Genomic DNA, 27,355 nt, shown 5'->3' on the forward strand with positions numbered 1-27,355 from the left:
TGGATGTTAATACTATAATCCATACTGCAGACATTAAACCTCAACCATAAAGATTAGCAAAGAATTAATATTGTCGCATCGAGACTGAAATCTTAACACGCCAGCCATAAATATTTCTGAAGGAGATGAAAAACAATTAGCATAAATACCAAAGAAGGGCAAGAACACCTGTTCTTTTTCAGTGCGATAAGCATTTTATTGTTCTCTATTTAAAATGTAATGACCTGTGTAATTACAGTAATATTACATTGTATTGCAAGGGCTTGGAATGTCACACTTTGAAAAGTGTTGTCAAAACAATTGGAGGGAGGAAAAAAAAGGGACCACCATTAACCCTTCGCACTCCTGGGTCTGCCGCTTTTGTGTCAGGAAGGATTAGGTTGTTTCATTCAGCAGATAAAGGAAAACATCCATTTTTCAAAGCAGTTAAAGGAAAAAGTTTCTTCCTGGACCTATGCTCTGAGCGGGGGGCTGCTCTCCCCTACAGCCATGCCAAACCTGCAGACTCCAGGACCAAACACAAGCTTACTCCTACAGCCTCACTTAGCAGGCACCAGTTTGGGGGAAATGAAGATGCAGCAGCACCAGTAAAAACAAGACCTCAGCCAGCAGGGCTTAAGTCACAACGCATCTATTTGCTCACCAAATGCATTAACCAAGATCTAAATGTAGGATCGATATTAAATACACCACTTCTTCATTTTCAGCTCCAAAACAGTGTTCTTTATTATCCCTAACAGGAAGCTCCTTCAGTTGCTCTGCGAGCATAGGTATGAAACTGCGTTCTCGGATGCATTACTTCATTAGTATGTGACTAGACCTCCACGCAGCACACCACTATTCTTGCAAGCAACACACAGCATTCTGTCAGAGGCAACATTAACATGCAGGAAAAAAAATCTTCGACTTATAAAATCAAATTATTTCTATCGAGCTTTATAAAGAGTTTTCAGCAACTAAAGCGTTATTCTTTAGATAATATATTATTCATCATAAGCAGATTTTATGATACTTCATACATTCGTGTAACAGTAAAGCAGGAATCACTGCCCATGTGCTGAACGATTACAGAGGCACAGACAAAAAATAAATAAACAGAAATGCCTTTACACACACCACCATCCTCCCAAAAAAAGGACAAAGTCAGTAGGAAAAAATAAAGCAACATAAAACCACACCCACAGATCTTTAAGGTTCTACACAACAGCAAAGGGAAAGGAAAAGCAGTTCTGCCACATCTCTGCATCACCTCGACCTTGCATGTTCTACAGCTCAAACAGGGCTTCTAGAAAAAGCCCACCGAGAAAATAAAACTAAAAACGTGGCTAAATTATCTATACCTTTTTAAAGCATATTAAACAAGTAGAAATAAACAGAAATGGGCATGATCTAATTCATCTGGAATAGGAAGCTGTGCAGCAGAGAGCCAGCATCCACTAACAGCAGTGTGACAGCAGCTGCCATCCCGCTTGGTCCTTGTAATACCCTGCTCTCAGGATTCAATAAATAACTTTAATTTTTCCAGGCTGTAATTAAGTTGCCGGCAAACGAACAAACACACGGAATGTGAAAGAATACGGTTAAGAAGATACGAGGAGGTTGCCGGAGCCTGCACGTGGAAAAAAAAAAAAGAGAGAGAGAGAGAGAGAGCAGCCTTCAGAGTGTGGAAATCTCCTTCAGATCCCATCTGATAACGGGAGAAGGCCACCTGCCACAGCAGCACCAGGCAGTGTGGCATCCCCTGGGCAGCACCTCCGATTCCCACTAACGCCGCATTCCTATGGAGGCCTTTTTAGCTGTGGGGAGCAAGGGGAGGAATAGTGCTTCCAGGGAGGGTAACTGTGGGGGGAACCCCGCATTGCATGCGGAGGGAGAGAGGGTCTGGGAAACGTCAGGATCAGAAGAAAAATGAAGAACTGTATGTTGTAAGAAAGATGCTTAAGGAAAGGGAAGAGCCGTTCTCCTTATAACCTGAGCTTGGGAGAGGGGAATGCCTTTGAGGCAAAAAGAAACAAGAAAGGAATACAATGCTGCCACTTTGTAATCAAGCGACTTGTTCCAAAGTCATTTGTATCAAGGATTGTTCTGCCATCTGTATCCCCGCGCTGCTAGGGTCTGGGATTTATCCCCCTCAGCCATACGCATAGGAGTGACCGCAATCAAAAGAAGAAACGCGCGCCCAGCCCTGACCTCCCCTCCCGGCCACTGCCAACCGCATCGCCCCTCCACCACCGCACATCCCCGCACAGCTGACGCTCCACCGGATGGAAACACGCCTGACCCGCTGTTAATATTTTAATGCTGTAAAACACTTGTAGATCTGATACGCTGAAGTTGCCCAAGACCTCAGTCATTAGCGTGGCTACAACATCTCTGGAACAGTGCATCTATTATTGTAAATTGCTATCTCGTGTTACCACAAGGAGGAAAAAAAAGAAGTGTATAAACACACACGGGGACGGTGGGGACTGAGAAGTGCCCCGAAGGAACAAAACGACACTGTAAGCCCATCGACAGCATTTCGTACCCCGCTGGATTTCACCGCTTAGCTATGAAATAAGCCACCGCCACCACCGAGAAGGGACGGAACGGGAAAGGGATGGGACGGGAACGCCGAGCCCGGGCCCCGCTGCAGCCCCCGGAGTTCTGCGGGACGCGGGGCTCGGCCCGGCACCGCTCACACGCAGGGGCGGGCGCACCCTCCCCACGGGATTAAACACAAAACAATTTGGGGGGGAAAAAAAAGGAAAAAAAAAAAAAGGAAAAAAAAAAAAAGCCCAACAAGAAGAGGACGCTTTCCGCAAAACGCGTGCTGCCAGCACGCTTCCTGCAAGAATTTCTCTCGACTCGCTTCGATTTTGCTGTTACAGTTCGCAAAGAGGCGATCCCTGCCTCCGGCTCCGGCCCTCCCCTCCCGCCCGGGCCCAGGTGCGGTGCGGTGCGGTGCAGGGCCGGGCTCGCCGTGCTCTCCGCTCCCGGAGCGGCTCCGCGCAGCGGTGCGGGCCCCGGGCAGGGAGGAGGGCGGCGGGGACGGGAGGGGCCGCGGGGCACGGGGCCGGCCGAGGGCAGGAGAGGGTTAAGGGGGAGGAAAGGGGAGGGGGAGCCGGAGCCGGACCGGCGGCGCGGAGGAGGGCAGGGGCCGGCGGGGCAGCGGGAGCGGCGTTCCCCGCGCAGAGTGGGGCACGAAAACAAATACAGTAATTGTTAGGGAAAAAATAAAAATAAAACTTCCCGATGCTATTTGTTTTGTTCTTGGATTTTGGTTTTGTTTTGTGTTTTTTTTTTTCCCTTGCTTCGTTCCTACTTTACTTTTGAGGCCGCTTTCCTTTTTGTTGCTTTTCTCCCTCCCCACTCCCTCCCTCTTAACCCCACATCGGATGGCTCCGGCAAGCTGCCCGCAAAACTGAAAGTAAAAACAAATCGCGAAGGAGAAAAAAGAAAATAAAAGAAATTAAAAGAAGAAAGAAAAAAAAAGAAAAAAAACAGGGAAGGAGCGAGGGAGAGAAGCAACATGGCGAAGTGTAAACAAACCCCCTCCCGCCGCCGCCCGCCGAGTTCGCAAAGTTTGCGGCGCGGGGGAGGGGGCGGCGGGGCCGGGACAGAGCGGGGGCAGCGGGGAGCGCGGCGGGGGGGGAAACGAGAGGAGAAAATGCTGGAAAAAAAAAAGGCACTCACCGTCCTCGCCGTCGGAGAGAGCGATCCGTTGGGCAGATACGGGCTGCTGAGGTCGGGGATCATTATAAAGGGATAACCCGGGTATGGTGGGCCCTTAAACAACCCTCCATCTTGCCTCTTCGCAGCTAACATGGCGGGGGAGACACGAGAGGAGAGGGGGAAGGAAGGGGGCAACAGAGGGGAGGGCGAGAAGGGACGGGGTGAGGGGGGGGGAAAGGAAAAACTTTTTAGCCAAGTGTCCCGCAGCGGGGAGCGGGCGGAGGGGATGCGGGCCGGGCCGGGCCGTACTCACCTTCCTCCAAACTTTCCCGGGATTTATCTCTGAAAGTTTCGGAGCGAGGCGGGGGCCGCCGCTCCGCCTGGGAGAGGGCCGGGGTCGGCGTGGGGAGAGCGGGGAGGGGGTGTTTTGGGGGACGAAGGGAGGGGGGGGGTTTGGGGGGGATGGGGGAAGGTGTGGGGTGAAGGTGGAAGAAAGGAGGTGGGGAGCGGGGGAGGACAAAACAGGAGAAAACAGAACAAAACAGAAGGTATCGTTACAAGTTGGCGCCGCGGAGGAAAGTTGGGCGCCGGAGGGAGCGGGACCCGGCGGTCCCGGCCCCGCTGCGGCCCACGCCCGCCGCCCGCACGGCCCCGCGGGGTTCCCCGTACCTCCGAGTCCGAGGAGCTGTTTTGATTCGTTTCTGATTCATTGACGAGAGACGATTTGACATCAGCTAAATCCCTCTCGGCCGAAGAGTTCTCGGAGATCTTCTCCTCCTGCTCCCCTTCGTCTTTGAAAGAGATCAGTTCATCGTTGGCGCCCAGGTCGTCCCCTCCACCGCCGTTCAGCTGCGGCATTTTCCTCCTGGTTCACCCCACCAGCAGCAATTTTGCAAAAAGGGGAAGGGGAAAAAAAAAAAAAAAAAAGAGGGGAACGGGGAGGGGGGAAGAAGGAAAAAGGAGGGGGGGGGGAAAGTTTGCACCAAAAAAAAGAAGAGTCCAAGGTGAAAGTTTCTTTTTTTTTTCCTCTTCTCTTTCCTCCTGGGGAGGGGAAAAGAGGGAGGAGGAGGAGGGGAGGGAAACGTCTCTCCTTTGCTCCTTTGCACCAGTGACTTTGGGCTTCTTCCTTCCCTTCTTCTGGATTTTCTCTTTCTTTCTTCCCGGAGCTGCTCACGGCGCGCACCCGCACTCGCGAAAAATTAATAATAATCAAAAATATAGAGTCGGGGGGAGGGGGGGGGAAGGGGTTGTGGGGAGGGGGGGGGGGGGAAATAATGCACCAAACAAACCAAAGAAGTCAGCTGTAACGGGGGGGCAGCGCCGCCGATATTGGGAGCCTGTGCCGCTCGGGTTTGAGTGAGTTGAAGTTGGACTGAGAGCTTTTCAGTTCAAAGGCGGCGCTGATTGACAGCTCGAAAAAGGGGGATCGAAATCCGGAGGAACGGAGAAGTCTGGGATCCGGGATTATTGACAGGGAGCGAGCAGCACACCAGGCACTTAATGAGATGCAGGAGGGGGCGGGGGCTCCCGGTGACGTCTGCATAAATAAACAGCTCTGGGGCCGGGAGGGGGAGGAGGAGGGTGGGGGAGGCAGAGCTAACAATGATCCTTTGGGGCACGGAGCGGGAGGGCGAGGGGCGGGGAAACAAAAAAATTACATTAAATAAAAAAAAAAAAAAATATTGCGCCGGGCTCTAGAGGTGGGGGTGAAGAGGCAGAAAGTGCCCCCGGCTGCTCGCTGGGCGACAGCGAACTTTTCCGTGCCCGACGCTGCGGACGGCGGTCGGCTCTATGGGAGCATCGCCCCGCGGGGTGCGGGTCCCCCGGAGGGTGGGCGGCCCCGGGATCAGCATCGCTGGGCTGGGAGGGTGGGGGGCTGCGTAAGCCTCGTTGGGGGCTAAGAAACTCCGAGCGTGATAAAGCCCGTAACGTGGTCAAAGCCCTTTGGTCAGCAGCACTTGCTCCTCGCGCGTAGCACGGTGGTACCACGCAGGATTAAAACGTGCGGGATCGCTCGCTGAAACATCAGATATTTCCGAATTATCGCAGAGCGAGGCGTGCTGCGTTGTTCGACGTTGGTTTTATTTTTGGGTTTTTTATTTTATTTTGCTGTTGTTCTTGATGTCAAGTAAAAAAAAAAAAAAAAGAGAAAGAGAGAGAAGGAGGAGGAGGAAAAGGAATGTGACTGCTAAGAAGTTAATTAGCATGGCAGGACGGAGAATCAAGGACTCGCAGACTTCAGAAGCGAAAAGTTGCGGCGGCTGCGTCAACTACGAGCGGTGGGGAAAGGCGACGGCAAAGCCACGGCCCCGCACACAGCCACGGCCCCGCACACAGCCACGGCCCCGCACGCATCCCCGCACCGCCGAGGGGAGCACCGTGCGGCGCCGCGCGGCATCTGCTGCCCGAGCGCTGCGCTCCGAGGGGACGGGCAACAAATTGGTGTTGTACAGTGACAAATTGTAACAATGGCAGAGTCAATTGGAAACTTTAACGTGGGCAAAAAGGAGAAGGGGAGGGGGGAGGGGTGAAGAATTGGGGGATTTCAATGGGAATTAGTAAATTGCCTCGTGGAAATGGTGTTGGAAAGGGAGTTGTGCGAAATAATCCAAACATTCCTCGAGAAATCTAACCTGCTGCTCACACTGAGGGCCATTCAGAGGAGAGGGCTTCCAAAACAAAGCCAATTTGTCATGCAGTATTTAGAGAGTTTGGGGGTTTCGGCTAAACTGTCTTCTCTAAAAAGAATAACAAAAATAATAACACCGAGATCGACAAGGCTAACGCGAATTCTCAGGCATTAAAAAGTTGCATTAAAAATTTGCATACTAAAGGGAAAGATACAGACAAAATAGAAATAAAAAAATCGCTGCAACTTACAACTTTAATATTAATCAGTAAAGCAGAAGTAGAGTGAAAGGAAGCATGAAAAGAAGTAAAACAAATGTGTACATTTAATCAGACAGGATTGCATAGGACACAAAGAACAGGGCTAATTAGTCTCAGCAGGTAGGGACTAACCTTCAGACTTCATAAATAAATAAGTCTGTGAACAATGTCTAAGTGGGAATATGGAGACAGAAAAAGGATTATTTCAAGACACCAAGTAAAAATGTGAAGAATGAGATACTTTGCTGTTAAATCAATGTACAAATGGATTGAACGGTTTCCTTTTCCACCACTTTTTCCACTAACTTGATTCTACTTTCCAGGATTTGGCTCAATAACTCCCTGTGGGCACGCACGCTTCCCACTGCCCCAGTGATGCACTTACTGCCTTTGGTTTGCAGAATGGCACCTTAACAAACCTTCTCCATTTCTGTTCAGTTTTGATTATTAAAATACCCTTATATGGCAGAACAATATGAGATTAGAAACACAATTGTGACAGACTCTTATTTACTTTACAGGCCCACGCATTATAATTTGATCCAAATGAACAAAAACAGTTGCACAGTTTTGTTTAGTTTCTCAAAGATCTTTCTCCAATCTGTTGTAGGTTTGTTTGTTTTGTTGCTGTTTTTTAAGCAAGCACACTTGGGTCCCAGCACGGTTGCCGACACCATCAAAAATCAGTGATCAAGGCAGGCCCAGGCCTTGCCCAAAGCCCTTGTAGAAGAAGAGCCTCATTCAGTGCTTCCAGCAGTACCACCAGGTTATTTCCAAAGGTTTTGGTCTCTTGAACCACAAGTCATGTTCCTCACATGAGGAAATGTTGAGAGAAGTGGGCTGAGTGTCATTTGTCTTGAGCCACAAGGTGCTCCCAGCTCTGTGTGCTCACACAGCTGGGATCTTACCAGCACAGCTGGGATTTTACCAGCACCACAGGCTCAGGACTGTCTGGGAAAGTGCTTTGGAGCTTCATGGCAGCATCAAGTCCTTCCGATTGAAAACATAAAGGTTACTGTTTTCAAACTACAGCTTGGTTTTGAAGTCCAAGTATTGTCAGTGATTACTAACACAATACGATTTAATTAAGGTCACGAGTCACTTAGGACAGTTTATTCATCTTTTTTTTTTTTTTTTTTTTTTGTACCATTTTCATTTTTGTAAGAGTTTCTGATCGTGCTGGGGGAGAGTGAGAGCACTCGAGGGGTCAACAGCACCTGCTGAGTAGTGGGTTCTCAGCTCATACCTTAAAAACAAACAAATAAACAAACAATGGTATAGCTTTTACCAGTGAAAGAAATACAATATTCAGAAGATTGCCAAGCTAATCCACCCCGTGCATCATGATTTATTGTTCAGATACCTGATTTTAACAAACAGCTGGTGAGACAAAGCCAGGTGCACCGAGTTTAGTCTTCGCAAGACTATGGCTTTTTTGTTCAAGCTGACCTATGGTGCAGGAGAAGAAGTGCTTCTCTCCAGGCTTTTGTAACTCTCCAGACTTGGTACACTGTACCACATGCTGAGCGACGGGGTTTGGTTACTAACAGTGCAGTCACTATTTTACACCTGGGCACAACATTTTAGTCCTAAGAGTCCTGCAGAGTCACATTAACAGCAATGGTGAAGAAGCACGCAAGGTTTGCCTGCCAGTTCACATTGCAGTGAACTGGAAAGGGAAGAGGTTGATCAGGGGCAGCCGAGGAAATGCATTGTTTTATGAGAAATGTTGTGGAATCTTTAATATCGCACCAGAGGCCCAAGTCTGTATCAGAGAAATATGGTCTGCTAACTGCCAGCTGGATCTCCCAGCTGATGTTTACATATCAGGGGTGAATCATCTATTTTTGTGGTCTTCTCCAAAAGGTCCCAATGTAGGTTGCAATGTGTAAAATTCAAGTTATTTATTTTGGAAAGATAAAAGGACTTTGGTTGACCAGGCTGGGATCTGAGTCTACAGCTCAAAGGAGTCCATATGTTTACAAATAATCTTGGATCATTAAATCTGCTCTGAATGTCAAAAAGATTTTTATAATTGAAAAGGTTCCAGCAGTGCAAAGCAAACACATCTGCCCAGCGCCTTACCAGTGCTAGCTCTTCCGGAGCTAGCAATGAGGGGAATTTTTTCTAGAGCAGGCAAGATGGCATAAAAACACAGAAATTACATATCCTGTCTGTGTTCATTTGCTTCGACCAAACCAAAACCAAGAACAAATGAAAATTCAGGGAAGCTATAAAATGGAAAAATGTCAACAAACAACCAGATTGTAGTGTTACTGCTAGATTTCTTCGAGGCTTTAGATTTTCCAAGTACTGACCAGGTCATGGTGCAATAGTTGAGCAACAGGGGTGGGCTTTCTAGCCACAGTCAAGGGAGACATATTGGAAGATTAGGTACCAAAAACCCTCGCGCATTGTTTTCAACCTCACAACACAGTCTAATGTCTTTAAATCTATGCTCTGTTTCCTAAGTTGTGGTTGTGGCTCAGTAGGAACATACTTCTGTTTTGGTACCTAAAGCACAGCTGTACCTCTTGATTCGGTTAGAGAGAATTCTGACTAATAATAAAATGGTTAATAGGTAGAGATATGCATTCATGCAGGGATTATTCACACTTTATTGTGAGGTGATATCAAGCACCATAGGAGTGAATGAGAAGAAATAGGCTTCTAAAATACAGAGCCCTCCATAAATATACCATTTTTATTGACAACGTGTCTTTTAACCCTAATAGTAATGGAAGAAATCCAATAAGTGAAACATTTACTGCATAACTTGCCTTATTTTCGGGTGGTGTCTGATTCCTTTCTAGCTGTCTCTAGAAGATGTTTTTAGCCTAATTTGCTCCCTAGAAATTTCACTCACTAGAGTTATACATCTATGACGTTTTATTGCCTGAAGCCAAGTCTGAATAAGAACTTTCTTAAGATATACTTATCCTAATGCCAGTCTACAAGAAGTAGGCTGCTTTGTTTGTGCAACAGAGATGTGTGAGCACACATACAGCTGGTCACTGCCTCAGACTGGATCTAATACTCCATATAGAAACAAATAAACAGACAAACAAACAAACAAAAAAAAAACCCCAGCAGTTTAGCCATGTTCATTTATAAATTTAAAAAAGACATTTTTAAACTACTCACGTTTATGTTTATATGTCTCTGTTTTCCAAGCCAACCAAAACAGTAGTCCATTACATTTAGAAAATACTTTTCTTTCACAGGAAAGGACTAGAGTGTATGTGTATATAGGTATGAGCTCACAAACATCAGTCATAGCCAGATGTGGTATGTTCTACTATCTAAGAAATACATAGTGGCTCTTAAGGAGCCTGAGTACAGAGATCACTGCCTGGGAATGCAGATCATCAGCTTGTTCCCCATGCCTCTCTACCTGTTGCCTTTGGCAACTACTTGGGCTGTCAGTGCTTTGGAGAAAGAATCCTCTTTTTGCTGGGTGGTTATGCTGGAATATAGAGCTTCAAACAAAGTTCGAGGATGGTATGGCAATACAGACAATAAGATGATAATAATTTGTGCTTGCAATAATGTAGCTTCTATGATGGTGGTCCTATAGGTGAGCCATGTCTGAGAGCAGATGGCGGTAAGCAATGAACCCAGCAAGATTTAAGCCACGAGCATGCCCTCAGCCAGAAGTGACTGCCCTTTCAGCTGACACACAGTAATTAGCTGTGTATGCATTTGTAGTCTGTTGCAATATGAGGTAAAAGGGATTAGTTTTGCAATGGTCTAAGAACATGAACATGCGCCAGCTGCATTCCAGCTGTAAGGGTTCTGGCTGATGGATGGTAATAGTCAGCACAGGGGTAGTAACTTCTTAAAACCATCAAGTTTAACAACGTAGGATTGTCTGATCATATCCTACAATCAGAGAATCACTCATGTTGGAAGAGACGTGAAGACATCTCTTAGTCCAGCCTCCTGCTCTGTGAAATATTAGCACTGAATTCAGACCTGCACGTCTGGGGGTTTGGACAGTCAGGTTTCAAAAACCTCCTTGGCCAGAGATGAGACAATTGGGAATTACAGCTTTGAATTTGTTCTTGTTTCATAAGGTTCCCACTGGCCCATTCCTTTAGCCTGTCCAGGTTGTTCCAGGTGGCAGCCTTGCTTTAGAGCATATCAGCTGATCCGTCTGATTTGGTGTCATTTGCAAATGTGATGAAACCTCCTCCAGGTTATTGATACAAATGTCAAAGAGGACAGGTCCCAAGATAGGATCCTGTAGTGCTGTAACAGCCACTGACATTTGGGACTTCCACTCATTAACCTCTACCCATCGAGCTTCACCATCCAAATAGCCTTTTATTTGTCACGCTGTCCACCTCTTCAGATTTTAATGTTCTAAGTTGGATGCCAAAGTCTGATATCCTGAAGATCTGTGTTCCAGACAGAATCACAGATTCAACCATTTTGTAGTCACTACCATCAGTGTTGTCACAGTTTGTCCTATCTGCTTCTTCACAGAGAGGGCAACCTCCCTGCTTTTCTTCCATTCCTATCTCTCCTAAAGAGCCCATGTCTGTCCATTGCAAGACTGCAATTGCAGCCAGGTCCCAGCTGAGACATCCCCAGGCCACAGGTAAATCAATTCACTACCTTGTGCCTCAGTTTCTCTTCCCCAGTTAGTACTCACATTCTTCAGTGCAACCACTATTTCTTGCCACACATTTTTCTGTCCTGAACACTTCTATGCAGCCTACATTCACTATCATAATGCAGTCAGTGAGAGTGAATGAAGGCTGACCAAGATAATGCCATTTTCCCTGTGATGGGAAGTTCTAATTTAGGACAGGAAATGGAAGAGCGCTGTGTTTCCTGCAAGGCCGGAGTTAAGCACCCAGCTCAGGCCTCAGCCAGGCCTGCAGCCACACTTCCACAAGAGGTTCACTCCTCCTGGGAGCAGCAGAAGGCATTGAGAAGGCAGATTGCCATCTTGTACAGAAGTACGAGAATGCATGGTTTCTTTTCCCCGGGGAAGCAGTTGATACCGATATTTTGCACAGAGCCAGCAGTACACCACTGTGTGTGCAAACAAGCTCCTGCTACAGAAAGCTAACAAACATATTAATTAATAATTGATCCATTAGAGTACAGCAAAACAAACAAACAAAAAAGGAAAAGGGGTCTCAGGAAAATCCTTCTTAAATTCTCCTTAAATGTCCCTTAATAGCTGGACCAAGCCATTTCTTGTAGATAATTTTAGTGTATTTTACTGTTTTCTAAAGAATCATTTTCTCATTCATAATTCTTTAAAGGCTGTTTTGGCCTTTCCTTTGCTTCTGCCATCTCCTGAAGCCTCTGCCCTCACTTTTCTCCTTGTCGTTTGGCAAAGGCTTCAAGTCATCCCAGCAGTGAGACGGACAGGGTCCCGCTGAAGGGGCAAAGCGGCCTCTTTTTTCTCTCTCTGTAAAATACTCTGCCATTTATCAACAGACAGAGGTTTTTCTTGCGACAAGGAATCTGAGCTAGTGCATACCAAAAGAGTGGCACTGGAGACTTTGTGGTTGGCTGTTGTTTCAGGCACATGCAGTCTTTACGTAGCCTGAGGGCATAAATAAGCAGACAAGAGGGAATGGACAGACCTTCCTACAGTACAATTAGGTGACAATGAGCTATCCAAAACAATCAGGATTGCAGGAACATCAAGTGCTCTCCCTGTGTGTCAGGAGTGCTCCCAGGATTTCTTGCATCAGAGGCTATGTCTGCTGCTGGTGTCTCTAGATAGTGCCTCCGGAGAGGCACACTTGGCAGGCACAGGGAACAGGGTACTTTCTGGGAAACTTATTGCAGTCTGAATATTGCAATTAGCTATAGTAGAACTGATGTCTGAGCTCCCTGTCCTTGACACAGGATCCTTAGAAAAATGAAGTGGAAGAGATGGACCCACTGGTTCTACAGAGAGGCATGTGTAGGGGGGGGGAAATGTAATTCCAAACATTCTTCATCTACTAGGCTGGGAGAAGAGGCAATAATAGATCTGAGGGCATTTCTGCTCTATCTCTGCACAGCTTTTTTTTTTTTTTTAACTTGATTTTTCCTTGAAAAAGTATGCATCTGCAAGAGCGAAGCCAGGGAGCTGCTCTCCTCTACTATGTCAGCCTGCAGGAGTTCAGCTCCTTTCCAAGACCCTAATCCTACAGAGCTCTGTTTGACCCTGCCCAGAACTGAGGTTGGAATTCTAAACCAAAGGGCAAATATAAGATTGTTGTTAGCAACTGTCTTATAGGAAATGCACCACGTTTGGATTTCAAGGTATTTGGTAGATGTAAAACTTAATTGAAGCATCTTTTCCTAATTAGAATAGAGCAAAGGAGAAGCACGGCTCCTGCACTAACAGGCAGAAATACATCAAATTATCTGCTTTTTTTTTTTACCCTAGACACAGGTCTGTCACACACACACACTGTTCACCTATTTTTCAACAACTGATAGTGGCAGAGAGCACCATCGTAGCTCTTCAGGCTACAATACTCACAGGACGTCTCCTATATCTGTAAGAAGACAATGTGGCATTCAAGGCATTGTGGTAGAGCTGGCAAATCCACTCTCTGCCTGAGGCACCGTCTTCTCTCCCTACTTTGCCAGCCTCCTTTGTTTAGCCTTTCTTCAGGGCAGGGAACTGAGGCAGAACGGTCACTCATTTTGCTAAAGAGGGCTGCAAAAGAGAGCAGAGATCATATAATAACACTGCTCTCTCAATTTTGGTGGCCTGGACTCAAGAAGCCCATGTCCAGAGGGGCACAGGAGAGCTGTGCACACTGTTAGCAACATGCAAGTGCCCTCCAGCTCATTCTGTTTGTTTGGCCAAAAGCAGTCTGTGTCCAGGCAGAAGCTGAGAAAGTAGCTAAAATAGACTATGCAGCCTATTTTGCATACTTTTCTGTGGCACTAGAGGAGCTACATGATTTATAACTGAAAACTGACTGCTGCAGTACTGGACAATTACAGGAAAGTTCGTAAGGCAGCAATGTACAGGCCTAAAAGAATATGAAATTCCTTCCTTCCTCCTGCTTTCAGACTAGAAAAGTGATGAATTCTCTCAGTTCCCTTTGGGAGAATAGCCAAGAGCCTACAGAATCAGACCTTAAGATGCTCCTGTCTGGACAAATAAGTGCTGTTGTCAATGACCATCTATAGCCAGCTCAGAATGCAGGGAGCTTCCATAGAAACCTGACTTCATAGCTTCAGCTACATGACATCCTCCAAAATCTCGTTGCTCCAATTAGGTCCTGTGTGCACAAATCTATTAACAACTCCATGAGGTTCTTAGTGAACACAGGGCTAGATGTTTACATTTGAAAACACAGATAATAAGCTCTTTTGGCAGGGACTACCTTTTTTTAACAAACTGTATGCATGATGTTTAACAGAAAATAGCGATGTTTGTTTTAACACAAAAATTTACACAAATGTGTGTTATTTTTGTTTGTTTTTTGTTTGTTTGTTTGCTTGTTTTGTTTTCCTGCTAGCAGATGTTATCTGGATCTAAGCATGACTTTAATACAGCTAAATAAAAGTCAGATTTTTATGACACTGTAAGGATCTTCAGCTCTGTGGTCCTCTGTTATAGAGGTCATTGAATTTCAACAAGTGGTTCCTGTCTCTAGCTTGTCATTTCTAGCTGAGCTACAACATTTCATTTAGAAGAACATCTGGCCTGGTTTCAAAGACTTAAGTCAGAAATCCCCTTTCACTGTAGGCAAGTTTTGTATCAGTGGTAATTCATTATCCGATCTGGGAAACAAGCTAATAGAAGCACCACACTTCTACTTCAAATGCATCTTCCTCTATCACCAATCAAATAATATTATAAAAGATGATCATCTAATATCATTTTTCATTATCAGTAGCCTCCTTTCCTTTTCCTGCCGTCCTTTTGCCTGTATCTGAGCAGATCCGCATGCTTTCAGGTTCACCTCCCTGGCACCAGGCAGAGGACTCTACTTAGAGTTTCTGAATTGCAGGATGAGGCAATGACAGCAGATTAAATTGAAGATCACTGTTAATGGTAACATGTTAGAGAATATTTTGTCTCACCTGGCTTCCAGCTGGTGGTCTGAGGTTCCTGTGCAGCAAATAAAAGGCTCAAATGTCTCCAGACAGTGACTCATCCCAGCTAGCTAAACCATGTCCACTGTGAGATGACTCAACTACATTGACTTCAGAGTGCCTAAAGGATTGGCATAGACTACACAACAAAATTTTAGGTCCCTAAGAGATGAACCCCACTTCTGATGAAGTTACTTTGTAGAAGGAAATAAATGTTATCTGTGAACAGAAACAGTATCTTTATTTGTTTGCCCTCAATTTGTTGTCTGGTGTATTAAGCCAGTTTACAGTATGTGCCTGCTTGTATTCCCTAGTTGCAATCTTGACAACAGAGATCATGAAGGATAGATATTTCCTATTATTATTATTATTATTATTATTAACAAAGAAGGCACAGAGACTCTGAGAGACACGTCTGTGGATTGTGGTATTAAGCAAAATGCCAATATTTAACATTGGGGATCCAGTCCCTGGAACTGCCATGGGCATTAATTCAAGAAAATGTACAATATTCTAGTATAACTTCCATCAGAACTCTTAAAAGTATCAGTAAAATGCTTAACAACACAGTATACGGTTGTTTTGTTCTTCCTTCTAAAAGATTCATCGTGCTTGTTTTTTGCCAGATTAATACGTGAAGTTTAACTTCCCCTAGTTTTGCTGGCTGACAGTCTTCCATCTTTTATCTTGGTTTCTTGAAGAAATCTGTCTCACCTCATCATGCTCTAACATTTGTAACCGTAGATCAGCTTCAGTTAAATATGATAGGAGATTGAGAAGTCAACAATATTTATGTCCTCCAACTTAATGACTACGAGAAATGTCCAAATTACCACTCTTTTGAGTGGAGATTCCTCAAGGAGAGGGCAGCGTGGGTGTCAGGCAGCAGAAAGCCCCATCAAAGAAGGTGCATGCGGAACAGACCACTTGACTCCCACTGTTAACTATGCTTGTTCAGTACCACTGACACCATCACCACACAGGGATTATACCATGAACACCTTTCCCCAGTCAATGTCAAATCCTTTTCCTCTTCCACTTCAGATCACATCATATGCCTGTTGCCATTACAGCCACTGAATACATAGAGGAATTCTGTTAGAAGAAAAGATGCGTGCTTTGTTGACTTCCTTTAGCTTTTGCTTTCCTCTTAGTTTTATCTCATTTCAGAAGCGATACTCAGAAGTGGAAACAAACACCATTAGCCCAACCATTCTCCCATAGATAGGTTTGCTATGCACAGTTTGAGAATCTGTGCTGGACACTTTTGGAGTCTGTAGTGGTTTGACTTAAGGGTTAGGAAAGATTTTTTTTCAAGGAAGCTTGACTAGATCCTCCCAATTTAGTCCACATTGTCACTGTAGACAAGGAAGCGATACTTAGCATGTTGTAACACACACTTCAGCAAGACTAGCTAGTACATCATAACACACCACTTACCTTATCTACACTGGAACAAGTTGCTCTGAATGCACTAACTATTCTAAGAAAAATAGCCCACACTTATCTCAGAATGCGCACGGGGAACTCTCACACATTGTAGTGGAAAGGCACAAGGGTTGAAACTTTAACAATGATTTAATCACAACCACACATTTCACAAGGATGTAGTTTAAGAGCAAATAAGCAAAACCAGATGATTTTAACAGTTTCATGAAAAGTAGCTTCCCAATTTGTTCAACTTCTGATCTTCTCTTAATGGGCTGTCCTGTTGTTTTTTGTTTTCTTTTTTTTTTTTCAGCTTTCCAATGGCAATGTAGTCTGCTGTGAAAGATAAGACCTACACTAGCAATGCAAACAAGCAGGGAAGAAATAGCTTTGTCTAAAATTTTTGAGTCTTTTCCATATATCGCAAACAAGCACCACACAAAATGAAAAAAAAAGAAAGAAAGAAAGAAAAAGAAGAGTAAATAAACCTCAACATCTTTAATTCAGTGATTTTATACCATCCAAAGAACAGGGGAAAAAAAGCCTGATTACAGTTTAAAAAGTCTTGCTACTACTAAAAATATCATAAAATATTCCTCATGAATCCACACTGTAGGCACACGCTCGGCAGCTTCATTTGCAAGAATGCCATCAAATCACTGAGATCTCTGCCCACAGTTCATGCTGACAGATACGCTGCTGCTCAGAAAGAGAGAAGGCTAACAAGTGTATCTGGAAATACGGTTTTCTAGGCGAAGTGTTTGTCTATGGGGCTGTTCTTGGGAAGACAATGAACCTCTCTGTCCCTAAACTCACTCCTTCGTAAAGTGAAGGTATTGCTGGTCCAATGAGGAATGGGCTTGCCATTTAATTAACTTGGAAAGAGTTGGAAAATATTCTCAGTCTGTGACTCAGAGACTCCTGCAGTTCGTTGGCTACCCATACCAGTAAAAATTTAAGAAAAAAAAATGTTTCACAGATGCTATGTAGCAACCTCTGCATATGGAAATTCTAGAGGGGGCCATACTTTTCATAGGAAATTTGTAGGGGTCCACAAATCAAAAAAGACTGGAAAAAATGGCTTAGATCTCATCTGTTCAGATGAAAGGCGCTGCTGAAGACTGAAGTGTAGGTATGTATTAATATATCATGATATTGTAACTAAAGAGCATTATACAACAGCACAATGTTATAAAATAGTTCTATCAGTTTAGTCTCACAGGGCTGTAGCAATAAAAACATAAGAAATCAAGCCAAACTGAGCTGTTCATTTTAGCTCTTCATTTCTGAAAAATGTTTTATTTGCAATAGATGGTTGTTAACCTTTTTATCGATTATATCCTTGGAATTTTTAATCAGAGTTAGAAAATGGCTTCATACACAGATTTGACCTAAGAGCAATAGCAGTGCATGTTATAGGAAACATTGAAGTCACGTAGGGCATCTTAATATGAATACCTGTGTCAGAAAATATTGCATAGATGTAATGTAGCCCCCAAGTGTAAAACTCTCACACGCTGTCCCTCCCCCCACTCTCTTTTAATTTACAGTCTCTCCTTGCAATTGATAAGACTAAAAATAAATTGATTTTTCTAGCCTTATATGAAAGCAAAATATATATATATATATTATTGTGGGGGCTAGTATGAGAGAAGTAGTGCATTTTGGGGGAGGGAGAAAATAAGATTTTTTTTGTACAAATATTGGAGGTAGATATCCATGCAGTTGCTGAGCTTTTGTGTTCTGGGGCTAGGAGACTTGAATATTATTAAGGGATCAGTCGCAAAGTGCATCAATCTGGCATGAACTAGAGCCAGATATCTATTTGCCAGGAACTGGAAAAAAAAAATCTCAGCAGGCTCACAGTTGAAGAATGGTGGACATCGCTTTGATTCAAGAAAGCTCTGGCACAGATATCTTCCTGGATATGGATAACATAATGGACTTTGGGGAATGCATTAAGTCACCCCCCCGTGACTTGGTAGCAAATCTGGATGTGAATTATACAATTCTGGATTGAAATGTTAAGGATTTAACAATTTCTGTCTGCTGCATTTCCAACATCTGAGTGAAGTGTTAAGTTACCATTTTTTTTTTCTTTAGGTTTGATGGCCAATTGTGTTACGCAGTGTTATTCCTTTTAAAGAATCTGAAAATAAAAGAAAGTAAAAATTAAAGAGGGTGGGGAGAGTGACTGTGTGTGAGTGTGTGTGATGCATTAATGTTCCTCTAGAACAAAGTCACACTTGAAGGCCTGGCTTCTTTATTTATACTGTTTGTTAATGTGATCCAGGAATGCCTGTTTAAAGCATGGAATAATTTTTGCAGTGGCTTCAAATGAAAATATGTATTCACTAAAAACAGAAAATCAGCTGCACTGAGTGGCCCATTCAGACTCACAGACACCCACCACCCGAGAGTTCATTAAAGATTCATGATAAGCAAAATGCCCAATAGGTTCCTCTCTCCCTGACTTTGGGGCAGTTCTATGTTAGGTTTTTAAAGCCTAACATCAGTCAGGATGTTAGACCGAAGCTGAAAGACAGGTGTTTGCATCCAGGGTGAATGAAGGTACATAAGACTTTTCCTGGACCTATTTGTTCTAGTATCAGATTTTTTTTTTCTTGATGAGACAACTTGAATTCCATTATTTAAGGGATTCCTTTACAACCCAACCTCACGTTTTCAGTGAGCATCACATCTTTACCTTTTCTTAAAACCAAAATACCTATATTTTCAATGTAGGTGATAGGCACAAGGCAGTGGAAGGCTATGCTACTTTCTTCAGTATATTTTAATATAAAATAATTTCAACAATAGATAAAGAAAAGGTAATGAATAGTGGAGGATTAGGCACCATGTGCTTTGCACAATGTAGACAACTTTATATTGATCTCTGGACAACTTGCTTTCTGTTCCTGACCTTATGAGCCATTATTTCTTATTTCACCTAAACACACCACCATCTCTTAGTTATAATTGTATTACTTATGAAAAAAAAACAACACCATTTATGTGGGAAAAAAAAATAAAAAAAACAACTATTGATATACTGCCTTGCCTGTAGGAAGATCACAAAGGGAACTGCCACGAAATTGGTCTGATGTGACATGACACCTCCCAAAATGAACATCTATCCATGCCCCATGGACCATCAGGAAGCCTTGTTTTTATAGGAATAACTAAATTAAAAGTTATCTTTATAGATGAATTTTAAAAAGAGGTGACTGAGATCAGATAAATAAAGTATTTTTGAAGTGATAGAAGACTCTGCAGGGAAAAAAAGAGTTTTAAAGAACAGGATATTTTGTGAAGGGAAAGAAGTACAATTGAGTTAGGGGTACGGAGATTCTGGGAGAATAAACCCTGGCATTTTACATTTCAGATTGGCCAACTTCCAGATTAACTATCATAAAAAAACAGTACACACTGTGTATGACAGCAACTAGGGGACTTATTCTGCATGATTACAGAATATGGCTAAAGATGACATCATGACCAATTGCAGATATAACCCACAGACCATGAGCCCAAAAAGCACTGAACAAACAACTTCCATCACTTACTCCTGGCTACCATTCTTTTTAAAGAAATCTCTTGTCTTCTGCCTCTCCAACTGGCCTTCCTCCTGAATGCCTGGTGTGTGAGGATGTGGGCATCGGGAAAGGTGGCCTTTCATGAGAATTATTTAAGGTTTTCAGGACTGACACCTGTAACTGATATGAAGAAAAAAAGAACTATACAATGCATTCTTACAAATTCTTTTGGGGATGGGGGAAATTTGTTAGCTGCTGGAAGTCACTATCTGGCTTTTTAAAAAGAATCAGCCTTCTATCTTGTCCTGTCACAGGGTCACTGAAAGTCAGAATTTCAAAGATCTTATCCAAATAGATTTTCCAGCATCCTGGAGCCATGTGGGCCAGGAAGGCTGGTTAGTGAGTCAGTTAATCCTGCCCTTTGCACATTATGCAGCCAGTGAGAAGGGCAAGCATTCCAGTGGGAGGGATGCCATCCAGGCAGCCTGCGTAGAGGTGGCTTTTCTCGTAATAAAAATGGAAACTAAAGTGCTGCACCTGCGATAATGAGTCTTTAAGATCATTATGTCCAAACTTTCCTCTCAGCCTTCTGAAAACATAATATTTCAGTTTAAGTCAAACAGTGCCATTCAGCACAATAGGTCTGAAAAAGAAAGACACACATTCTTCTTGCATTTGTCTTTATGTCTTTTTGTCAGATATTTTAGTTTTTCATTTGATTTAAGAACACATTTTAAATGGGCCACTCTTTACAAGAAAGGGACAAGTCCTGCAAATCTTCATGCTCACAGTTTTAATAGGTATAGATATGTGAATAAGGATTAGAAACACAGCCCTTGCTTAGCATTGGTGTGTGGGCTCAAGTTATGTTCTTGCTGTGAATTGGCAATGAGATGCAAAGCCTTTTGCCTCTAGGGCTGTGGTTCAAATGCAGTCTGGGTCATTGGTGGTGGTACGTAAAATGAGGGGGCTGTTTCAGTCCAATTTCAACCTCTTCCTGTTAAAAGACAGCAGAGAATTCAAGGTCAGAGTGATCTCAGAGTCTCTCATTCTATTATGAATCGCTATTTTTGACTTACAATGCTATATTGTAGAGCCTAGAGATTTCTACCAGGTGCAGGGGCCACCTATACTAAGTACTGTAAAACCACACGCAGCTCAGCTTATTTACAAATAAGACACAGGATAGGTAATGAACAGAACAGCAGCAAGAAACATCGTGGAGAGTCTAGAGGATAAGATGCCTGAGAAGCAGCTGAGGTTCCTTGCTTTGTTGAACCCAGAGAAGAGGAGACCAAGGGAAGGTTTCTTGGAAGCCTACATCTTCCTCACAAGGGGAGTGGAGGGGCAGCACCGATCTGTTCTCTTCGGGACAGCAACAGGGCCGGAGCTGCATCAGGAGAGGGCCAGGATGGGTTTTAGGAGATTATTTGTGAAGATGGTGTTTGGGCCCTGGAACAGGCTCCCTAGGGTTGTGGTCATGGCCCGAAGCTGCCAGAGTTCAAGAAGTGTTTGTACTCAACCTGTCTGGGTCCCCATCCACTCAGGATGTTCTATGATTCTGTGACTTGCTCATAGGAACAATAGTGATGCCCAAAGCAGAGCCCACATTTCTTGACAACCAGACAGTATTGCTTCCTTCTTCACAGGTAGATGCAAGTAGAACCATGACAGGAATCATGTCCCTGGACTTAAGCTTTCCAGTGGGTAGCCTGCACGGCTCTCAACCTTGCAGTTTTTGTGGTATTCTTCAGCAAGGTGGGGATAACATAAAACAAAGCATATGACAGATGAAATGCATTAGCCACAACAATATTAATGGATGATAATGTATACAGTAGATCATTTTATCACACCATTTACATGTAAGTTTGTTTGGTGTATTATCTTTGACACAGTGGAAGATTCATAGATCAAGAGAATTGGTGTAACCCAATTTCATATGTTTTGTTGGATCTTCGAACAAAAGTGGATGCATTTTGAGTATACATTAAGCAACTGCTGCATGAAGAACTTCCTTACGACACCTGGCACCTACTTTTATGGCTTATTTTGTCAGATTGTTTCTTCTATTCAAAGATTAATTTTCCCACTTGCTGAATTTGTTAAATCTTTGAACATTTCAGCCAACGAAGAGATTTTCAGATCTGAGTTTTCTAAGGATTAAACATCTCTGTAGCAGAAAAAACACTGCTCAGTCAATACAGACAGACTAGTTTGAAATCTAGCATTTTTTCTCCCCAAAAGGGTAAACTTTCTTATACAGAAAAGTCCAAAATTAAATGTATCCTGACTTCCAAATGTAGCAACTTTAATTAAATGGACATTGATCTCACGCATTCACAAAAGTGCTCTTTTATCATAATTTTAAACTTAAAAGAAACTGATGATGTTATATACTGCCCTCAAATGAGTGGCAATCTCCACTCAAGTGCATTCCACTCTCCATTGCAAGGCTTCTGCTGAAACATATACATCCTCATACTAGACTCATCCTATTATTCACATTTTTATTAGTCACTTCCCTTGGTAAATGATAATGCAAAGCAAACTTCCCTGAGATTTTCTGTATGCCTAAATTAGAGGCTAGGTCTTAGCATCCTTGCAGCATTCCAAAGCTCAGGTAGTTTTGAGTAGCACAGTTAAAATTTAGCATTAAAAAGCAAAACAAACAAACAAAAACCAATCAACACCGAAGCACAGATCCAAAATGAAATATGCAGTGATTAAAATCAAGCTTTGTACTGTGGACTTAGTATAAACTCCTGCAAGCCACCTCTAGGTTGACCAGACCTGATGGCATCTAATGAATCTCAAATCACAACTCATACACAGAGGTTTTTGCTAAGTTCTTCTCCAATATATTGGGATTTTTTTCTTTTGAGACTTCCAGGTGAGTTTGGAAAGCCTGAAAGTCTCAAGTACTTACTGAGACTAGGCACTGTCTCTGTTCACATGGAGTATTGTAGAAGGCACTGGAGTAGGAGAGGGAGGATGTGCCCTAGCTGTAAGGCTGGGCACTGTGGGATTCTGGCTCAGCTCTGCCTCAAGAGAACCAAAGTGCCTGCAGATGGTTGAGGAACAAACCTCCAAACTACTCTAAGTTCACTCACTGGAAAAAGATAAAATAAAATAAAGCACAGATAAATGAACAAAAAGGCAAGATGAATGAGCAAGGAAAATGAAAAATAGAAATGATCTTTTTAAGCTACACCTTTCTTACCTTTATTTCTCCTCAATGAAGAGATATTTCTTGATCCTCAAGATCCCCCCTTCCTTAATGAGGTAAAACAGCAGATTATGAAGAACACTTTTTAATGAGAATTCAGGGACATTTCTGGGTTGGCTGAGAAGTATGAAAGTATTTAACCTCAGTTCAATGGACTGCCCTTTATTAACATTTTTCTTCTAGTGCCACTCACATAACTGCCCTTTCACAAGCCCCGACTCAACTATTTGGTACTTATAACTTGGTTTTAGCCAGAGGGTACATTGCAGAATACAAATCAATCGTTGGCTTTATTTCTCGTGACTAAAGGATTTCATAGACTGTATTTTTGTAAAAAGAAACACCTCTAAGAAAATAGGACTTTGTGATTAAAATGTGGCCAATTTTTTTCCTGTTCAGTAGTAAAATGACAGCAGAAGAGTTCAGAAGACCATTCAATAAGCATTGATAGTACAGTACACCTCAGCTCTCAGCTGCACACACATGTAAATAATGCTGCTATCAAATACCTTGTCAGAAATTAAACATGTCTTCAGGGAATGGGAATGGCTCCATGTTAGCATCTTAACAAGTGTCCAAACAGCAAAACAATTAGTTTCCTCTCCTGTTTGTCTCAAGCCTGTCCTGGAAATGTTTTCCTAGAAACATGAGAGCATCCCTGTCTTGGATTCCTTTCCACCAGTTTCTCCTGGTAAGCTGCCAGTGTGCCACTTCCCTGTCAGTTCTCATGGAGTTTCTGTCATGTGGACACTTGCCCACTAGGAAATGGATTGAAGCCACCCTCATACTTCAAATACATAACTGCCTAAGCTTCAAGAGGTAATGACAGTTAATCACACCAAGTCTGGCCTGGACCGGAATCTTGTAGGAACTGTAGCCACACTTCCCACTGTTACCTTTGAGATGATCCTCCCTACAGCCCAATACACATTTGTCATACACTACCTTTACACACGAGGAATGTTTTTGTATTTATACATTGTACAAAGGAAGTCCAGCCACAGCTAGAAGAGGGGATCAACACTGCTAGCGTTTTAATAAAGGACATTAAAGTAAACTCTATGGAAAAAAAGCCTGATAGGATTTTGTTATTCATGTGGGACAGCAGAGACACATCCCAGAGACTCATGATCAGTCAAGTGTATTAAGCAGGGTTCCTGGCTGTGGAAAAAGGGAGAGTGGATACCAGATATACTTCTGAGCCCATACTCCAGTGAGCTTTCACTTTCAGACTGCTGTGCAAGGTTTAGACTTATACTTCTGAGGGCCAGGACACAAATTCCCAGCCACAGCGATGAAAAGTCAGACTTCAACTCATTGGACGTGTACTAAAGTCTGTCCCTCAGCCATGGGGCACAAAAGAACTTTTCTAAAGAAAAGGCTTTTCTTAAAGGACTATTCCTTTGCCAGTTTCCCACTGCCGACATTCATTAATATCCCAGTGTAGCTTGTGGATGCACTGTACCTGGTACATTTGGATGCACAGCCAGTGCTCACTCTGCCGGGACATACCAGAAACACTCAAAAGCAGCCAGGAAAAAAAAGGAGAAAGAACATCCATGAGGAGACACAATGCAAAAGTTACTGATTCTCACAGAGTAGCACCAAGTTTTCACATTGAGCCCTTGTGTTTCTATCTCAGGTTGAATTCTTGTGTTTTTGCCTCAGGTATGATTGTAGACATCAGCACAGACAGATTTGCAACACTTGGCAGTGCAGAAGAAGTCAGTAGATCCCCAAACTCCTTAATATCAGTGTGAGTTTTGCTGCTGGCTCCTGAGAAGCCAAGATTTCATTTTGTTTTAATACTGAACTGAAGTTCATAAAATAACACATTGCAAATAAAAGCCTTGCATTAGCCTCAGTGCTTGTAATGAGACATATCTCACAGTCAGAAATCATTAGAGCAGATATACAAGATTTCGGATTGGCAGACTTGAACCAATGCTGTTGGAACAAATTAAGCTATAAGCATAGCTAATGAAAAATGCAGAACAGGTTAACAATAACCATCCTTGTCAGAAAGAGAAGACACATTTGCAAGCATATGTGAATGTTAGCTATCAGAACTGGAAGCAATCTAGAAGTCTTGAACGTATACAATACTCTGCTAAGAGGAATTTTACCATGACATAAAAAATCTGGAGATTTTTGTTTGCTTATTTTTGCTTATTTTGCTGTTTTCAGTTGGTTGTCAGAACATGTCATCCAATTTTTAGTGGTCCTGTTGTTTGTTGGCCAGTTCTTCTACCTAAACCTTAAGGTAATATACAATAAACTAACACACACACAAATCACACAAAAACCCACAAAGAAAATTTGAAGTAAACTTGCAGAGGAAAAAAAACCTGGCCTCACTGCCCCCATTCAGTCTTCTACTGCTATACCTCAAATGACTCAAAAAGGACAATATCTCCAGCTCATAAAACTAGCAGAAGCCTTCACATAAACAACTCTGAGAATTTTTTGTTCGCTTAATGTCTCTCTCATTTCAGTGGTAAAAAGTAAAGATGGTTTGCTTTTGCATTCACATATGACATTATTATATAATTCACAACTAGCAGCATACAGACTCTAGTAGATGCACAAGGAGCTGTGCACTACCACAGTGCAAAAGTTTAAGCAATAACAACTTGACAAAATCTCACTCCACCTCTCATTAGCCTGGGAGTTCAAACTCCCCTAGAAGCACTTTGTTGAAGCAGGTAGCTTGCCTCTTACAGCACATTGGCTCTTCCTTTGTTCAAAGAATGTCACAGGGAAATGATTAAACGGAAGAAGATATTTCAGTCAAGAAGAGTTGGCAGAGGAGGGATGTTAGGGAATATGAAATCATGAATGGCACAAGGAAGGTGAGTAAAGAATGGCTGTTACTTTTGCTGCTTCTGATTCATGCATGACAGACAGAAAGCAATCGAGTAGACTGTTCCAAGCAAACAGCAAGTACTTGACAGTACTCCCTCACAGCCTGGACCAAGCTGTGAAACTTCTTGCCACAGGATATTGCAAATGCCAGAAATTTATACAGATGAAAAAAAAAAGAGGTATAATAATGAAATATAATAATGAGATATAATAATGAAATTATTTATAAAAAAAATAAAAAAAAAAACCTAAGTGCTATTAAACATTACTGTGCTGCTGCTCGCTTGCGAAGATGTGAGCTACAGATAGCTGGAAGCAATAGGAAGGAGTAAACTTGGGATATATTAATGTCATAATGTATTTACCCTGTTCATGTTCCCTTATCTGGGCACCTGGTAGAGCAAGAACGAAGACCTTTGGTCTGACCCAGCTAGGCTGGTCCTGTGTTTGCATCTCTTCATTGTTTGCACTTACCTGCAGACTGCTATTGAACTTCTATATAACTCTCCATGTAATGTCTTTTGAGATCTTTGCATTACTTTACTTAGCAGTTTGTATAGATTTTTTGAACTTTAGGAGAAGCTGTAAGTCATGAAGTTTGATAAGGAATACAGTCCGTAAGACTGCAGTGCAGACTCAAGTGATCCTATATCTTGGATGTATGTAGGGGTGTGCGTGTGCATGAGCGAGAGAAAATGTGCTTGTGAAAGTAACAGTGTGTAAAGCAGATATTTTCCATGGCATACATTGATGAATGGAATTATATTAATTTATAAGCCGTATTCAGAGCTGGTAGAATTTTGTAGTGTTTCATTGCCAAATTCTGTGAAAGGACTGGGAAAAATCTGTTCCAATTTATTTTACACTCCGCAGTGATTTTTCTAACTAACTGTGTGTGAATTATTATATTTCGATCTGTATATAGAGCATTGAGCACTTTGGCTTGCGCCCAGCAAAGCAGTTAAAGGAAATGTCCTGCTGAATTCACAAAGACTGTTTGCATTCTTAAAGTTAAGCATGTGCTTAAGGGCTTTACTAGATCATAACCAAAGATCTCAGGAGCGGTTGGCATGACTGATACCACAGAGAATAGAAGAAGAGCAAAACAGCAAGAAAGATGTCAATAGATATATTGACATGAATTTGGAATGGTGCTTAGCATTTGAGTGCATTAAGAAAAGAGAGATCTAAAAAGCCCAAGAAATGCATTTGAGAGCCTGCGTTGACTTTTTAAGAAAATACCACTTTCTAACAGCTGTATATCAAACACTGACTTTCAAAGGAGAGAAACATTAAAACATATGCTGCAGCATCCTCAGTACATTATTTTGCCTCTGTAACAATGGAGCAATTTTAGCACATAAAATGCTGATTTCCTTCTGGTTCCCAGGTACATGCTGACCACATAGTCACAGTGCAGCTGGCACCTCTGGAGGTTGTCTAATCCAGCTCAGAGCAGGATAAGCTACAGAAGGTTGACCAGAAGGGCAGATATTTCCAAGAATGAAGATACCCCAATCTCTCTTAACAACCTCCCCCAGTGTCTGACCACCCTCACAACTTTCCACTCGAGCAGCATAAAGCTTTTGGTGGTGGTCCCATAAATGCCTACACCTTCTTCCCATGTATGTACTACAACAACTAGATCCTCAGATTTCAGGAGGATTAGACACAGAAATGA

The 27,355-nt window shown here is 42.9% G+C and overlaps 1 protein-coding gene across 16 annotated transcripts in view; it reads right to left on the reverse strand.

The window, feature by feature from the left end:
- The window catches only part of TCF7L2 (transcription factor 7 like 2), a 168,977-nt gene extending 164,402 nt beyond the window's left edge, over positions 1-4,575 (reverse strand). For all 16 annotated transcript variants that reach the window (XM_065746629.1, XM_065746627.1, XM_065746632.1 and 13 more), the window contains exons 1-3: positions 4,324-4,575; positions 3,968-4,034; positions 3,676-3,800 (exon numbers count right to left, since the gene is read on the reverse strand). In XM_065746629.1, the coding sequence (XP_065602701.1) occupies positions 3,676-3,800; positions 3,968-4,034; positions 4,324-4,512 (381 nt within the window). In that variant the 5' untranslated portion in view covers positions 4,513-4,575. The remainder of the gene's footprint in view (positions 1-3,675; positions 3,801-3,967; positions 4,035-4,323) is intronic.
- Between the last annotated feature and the right edge of the window lie 22,780 nt (positions 4,576-27,355).

Source organism: Cyrtonyx montezumae, unplaced genomic scaffold (genome assembly GCF_038088225.1).
Source record: "Cyrtonyx montezumae isolate F1298 unplaced genomic scaffold, pur_monq_1.0 scaffold_4, whole genome shotgun sequence".
NCBI classification, from domain to species: Eukaryota; Metazoa; Chordata; class Aves; order Galliformes; family Odontophoridae; genus Cyrtonyx; species Cyrtonyx montezumae.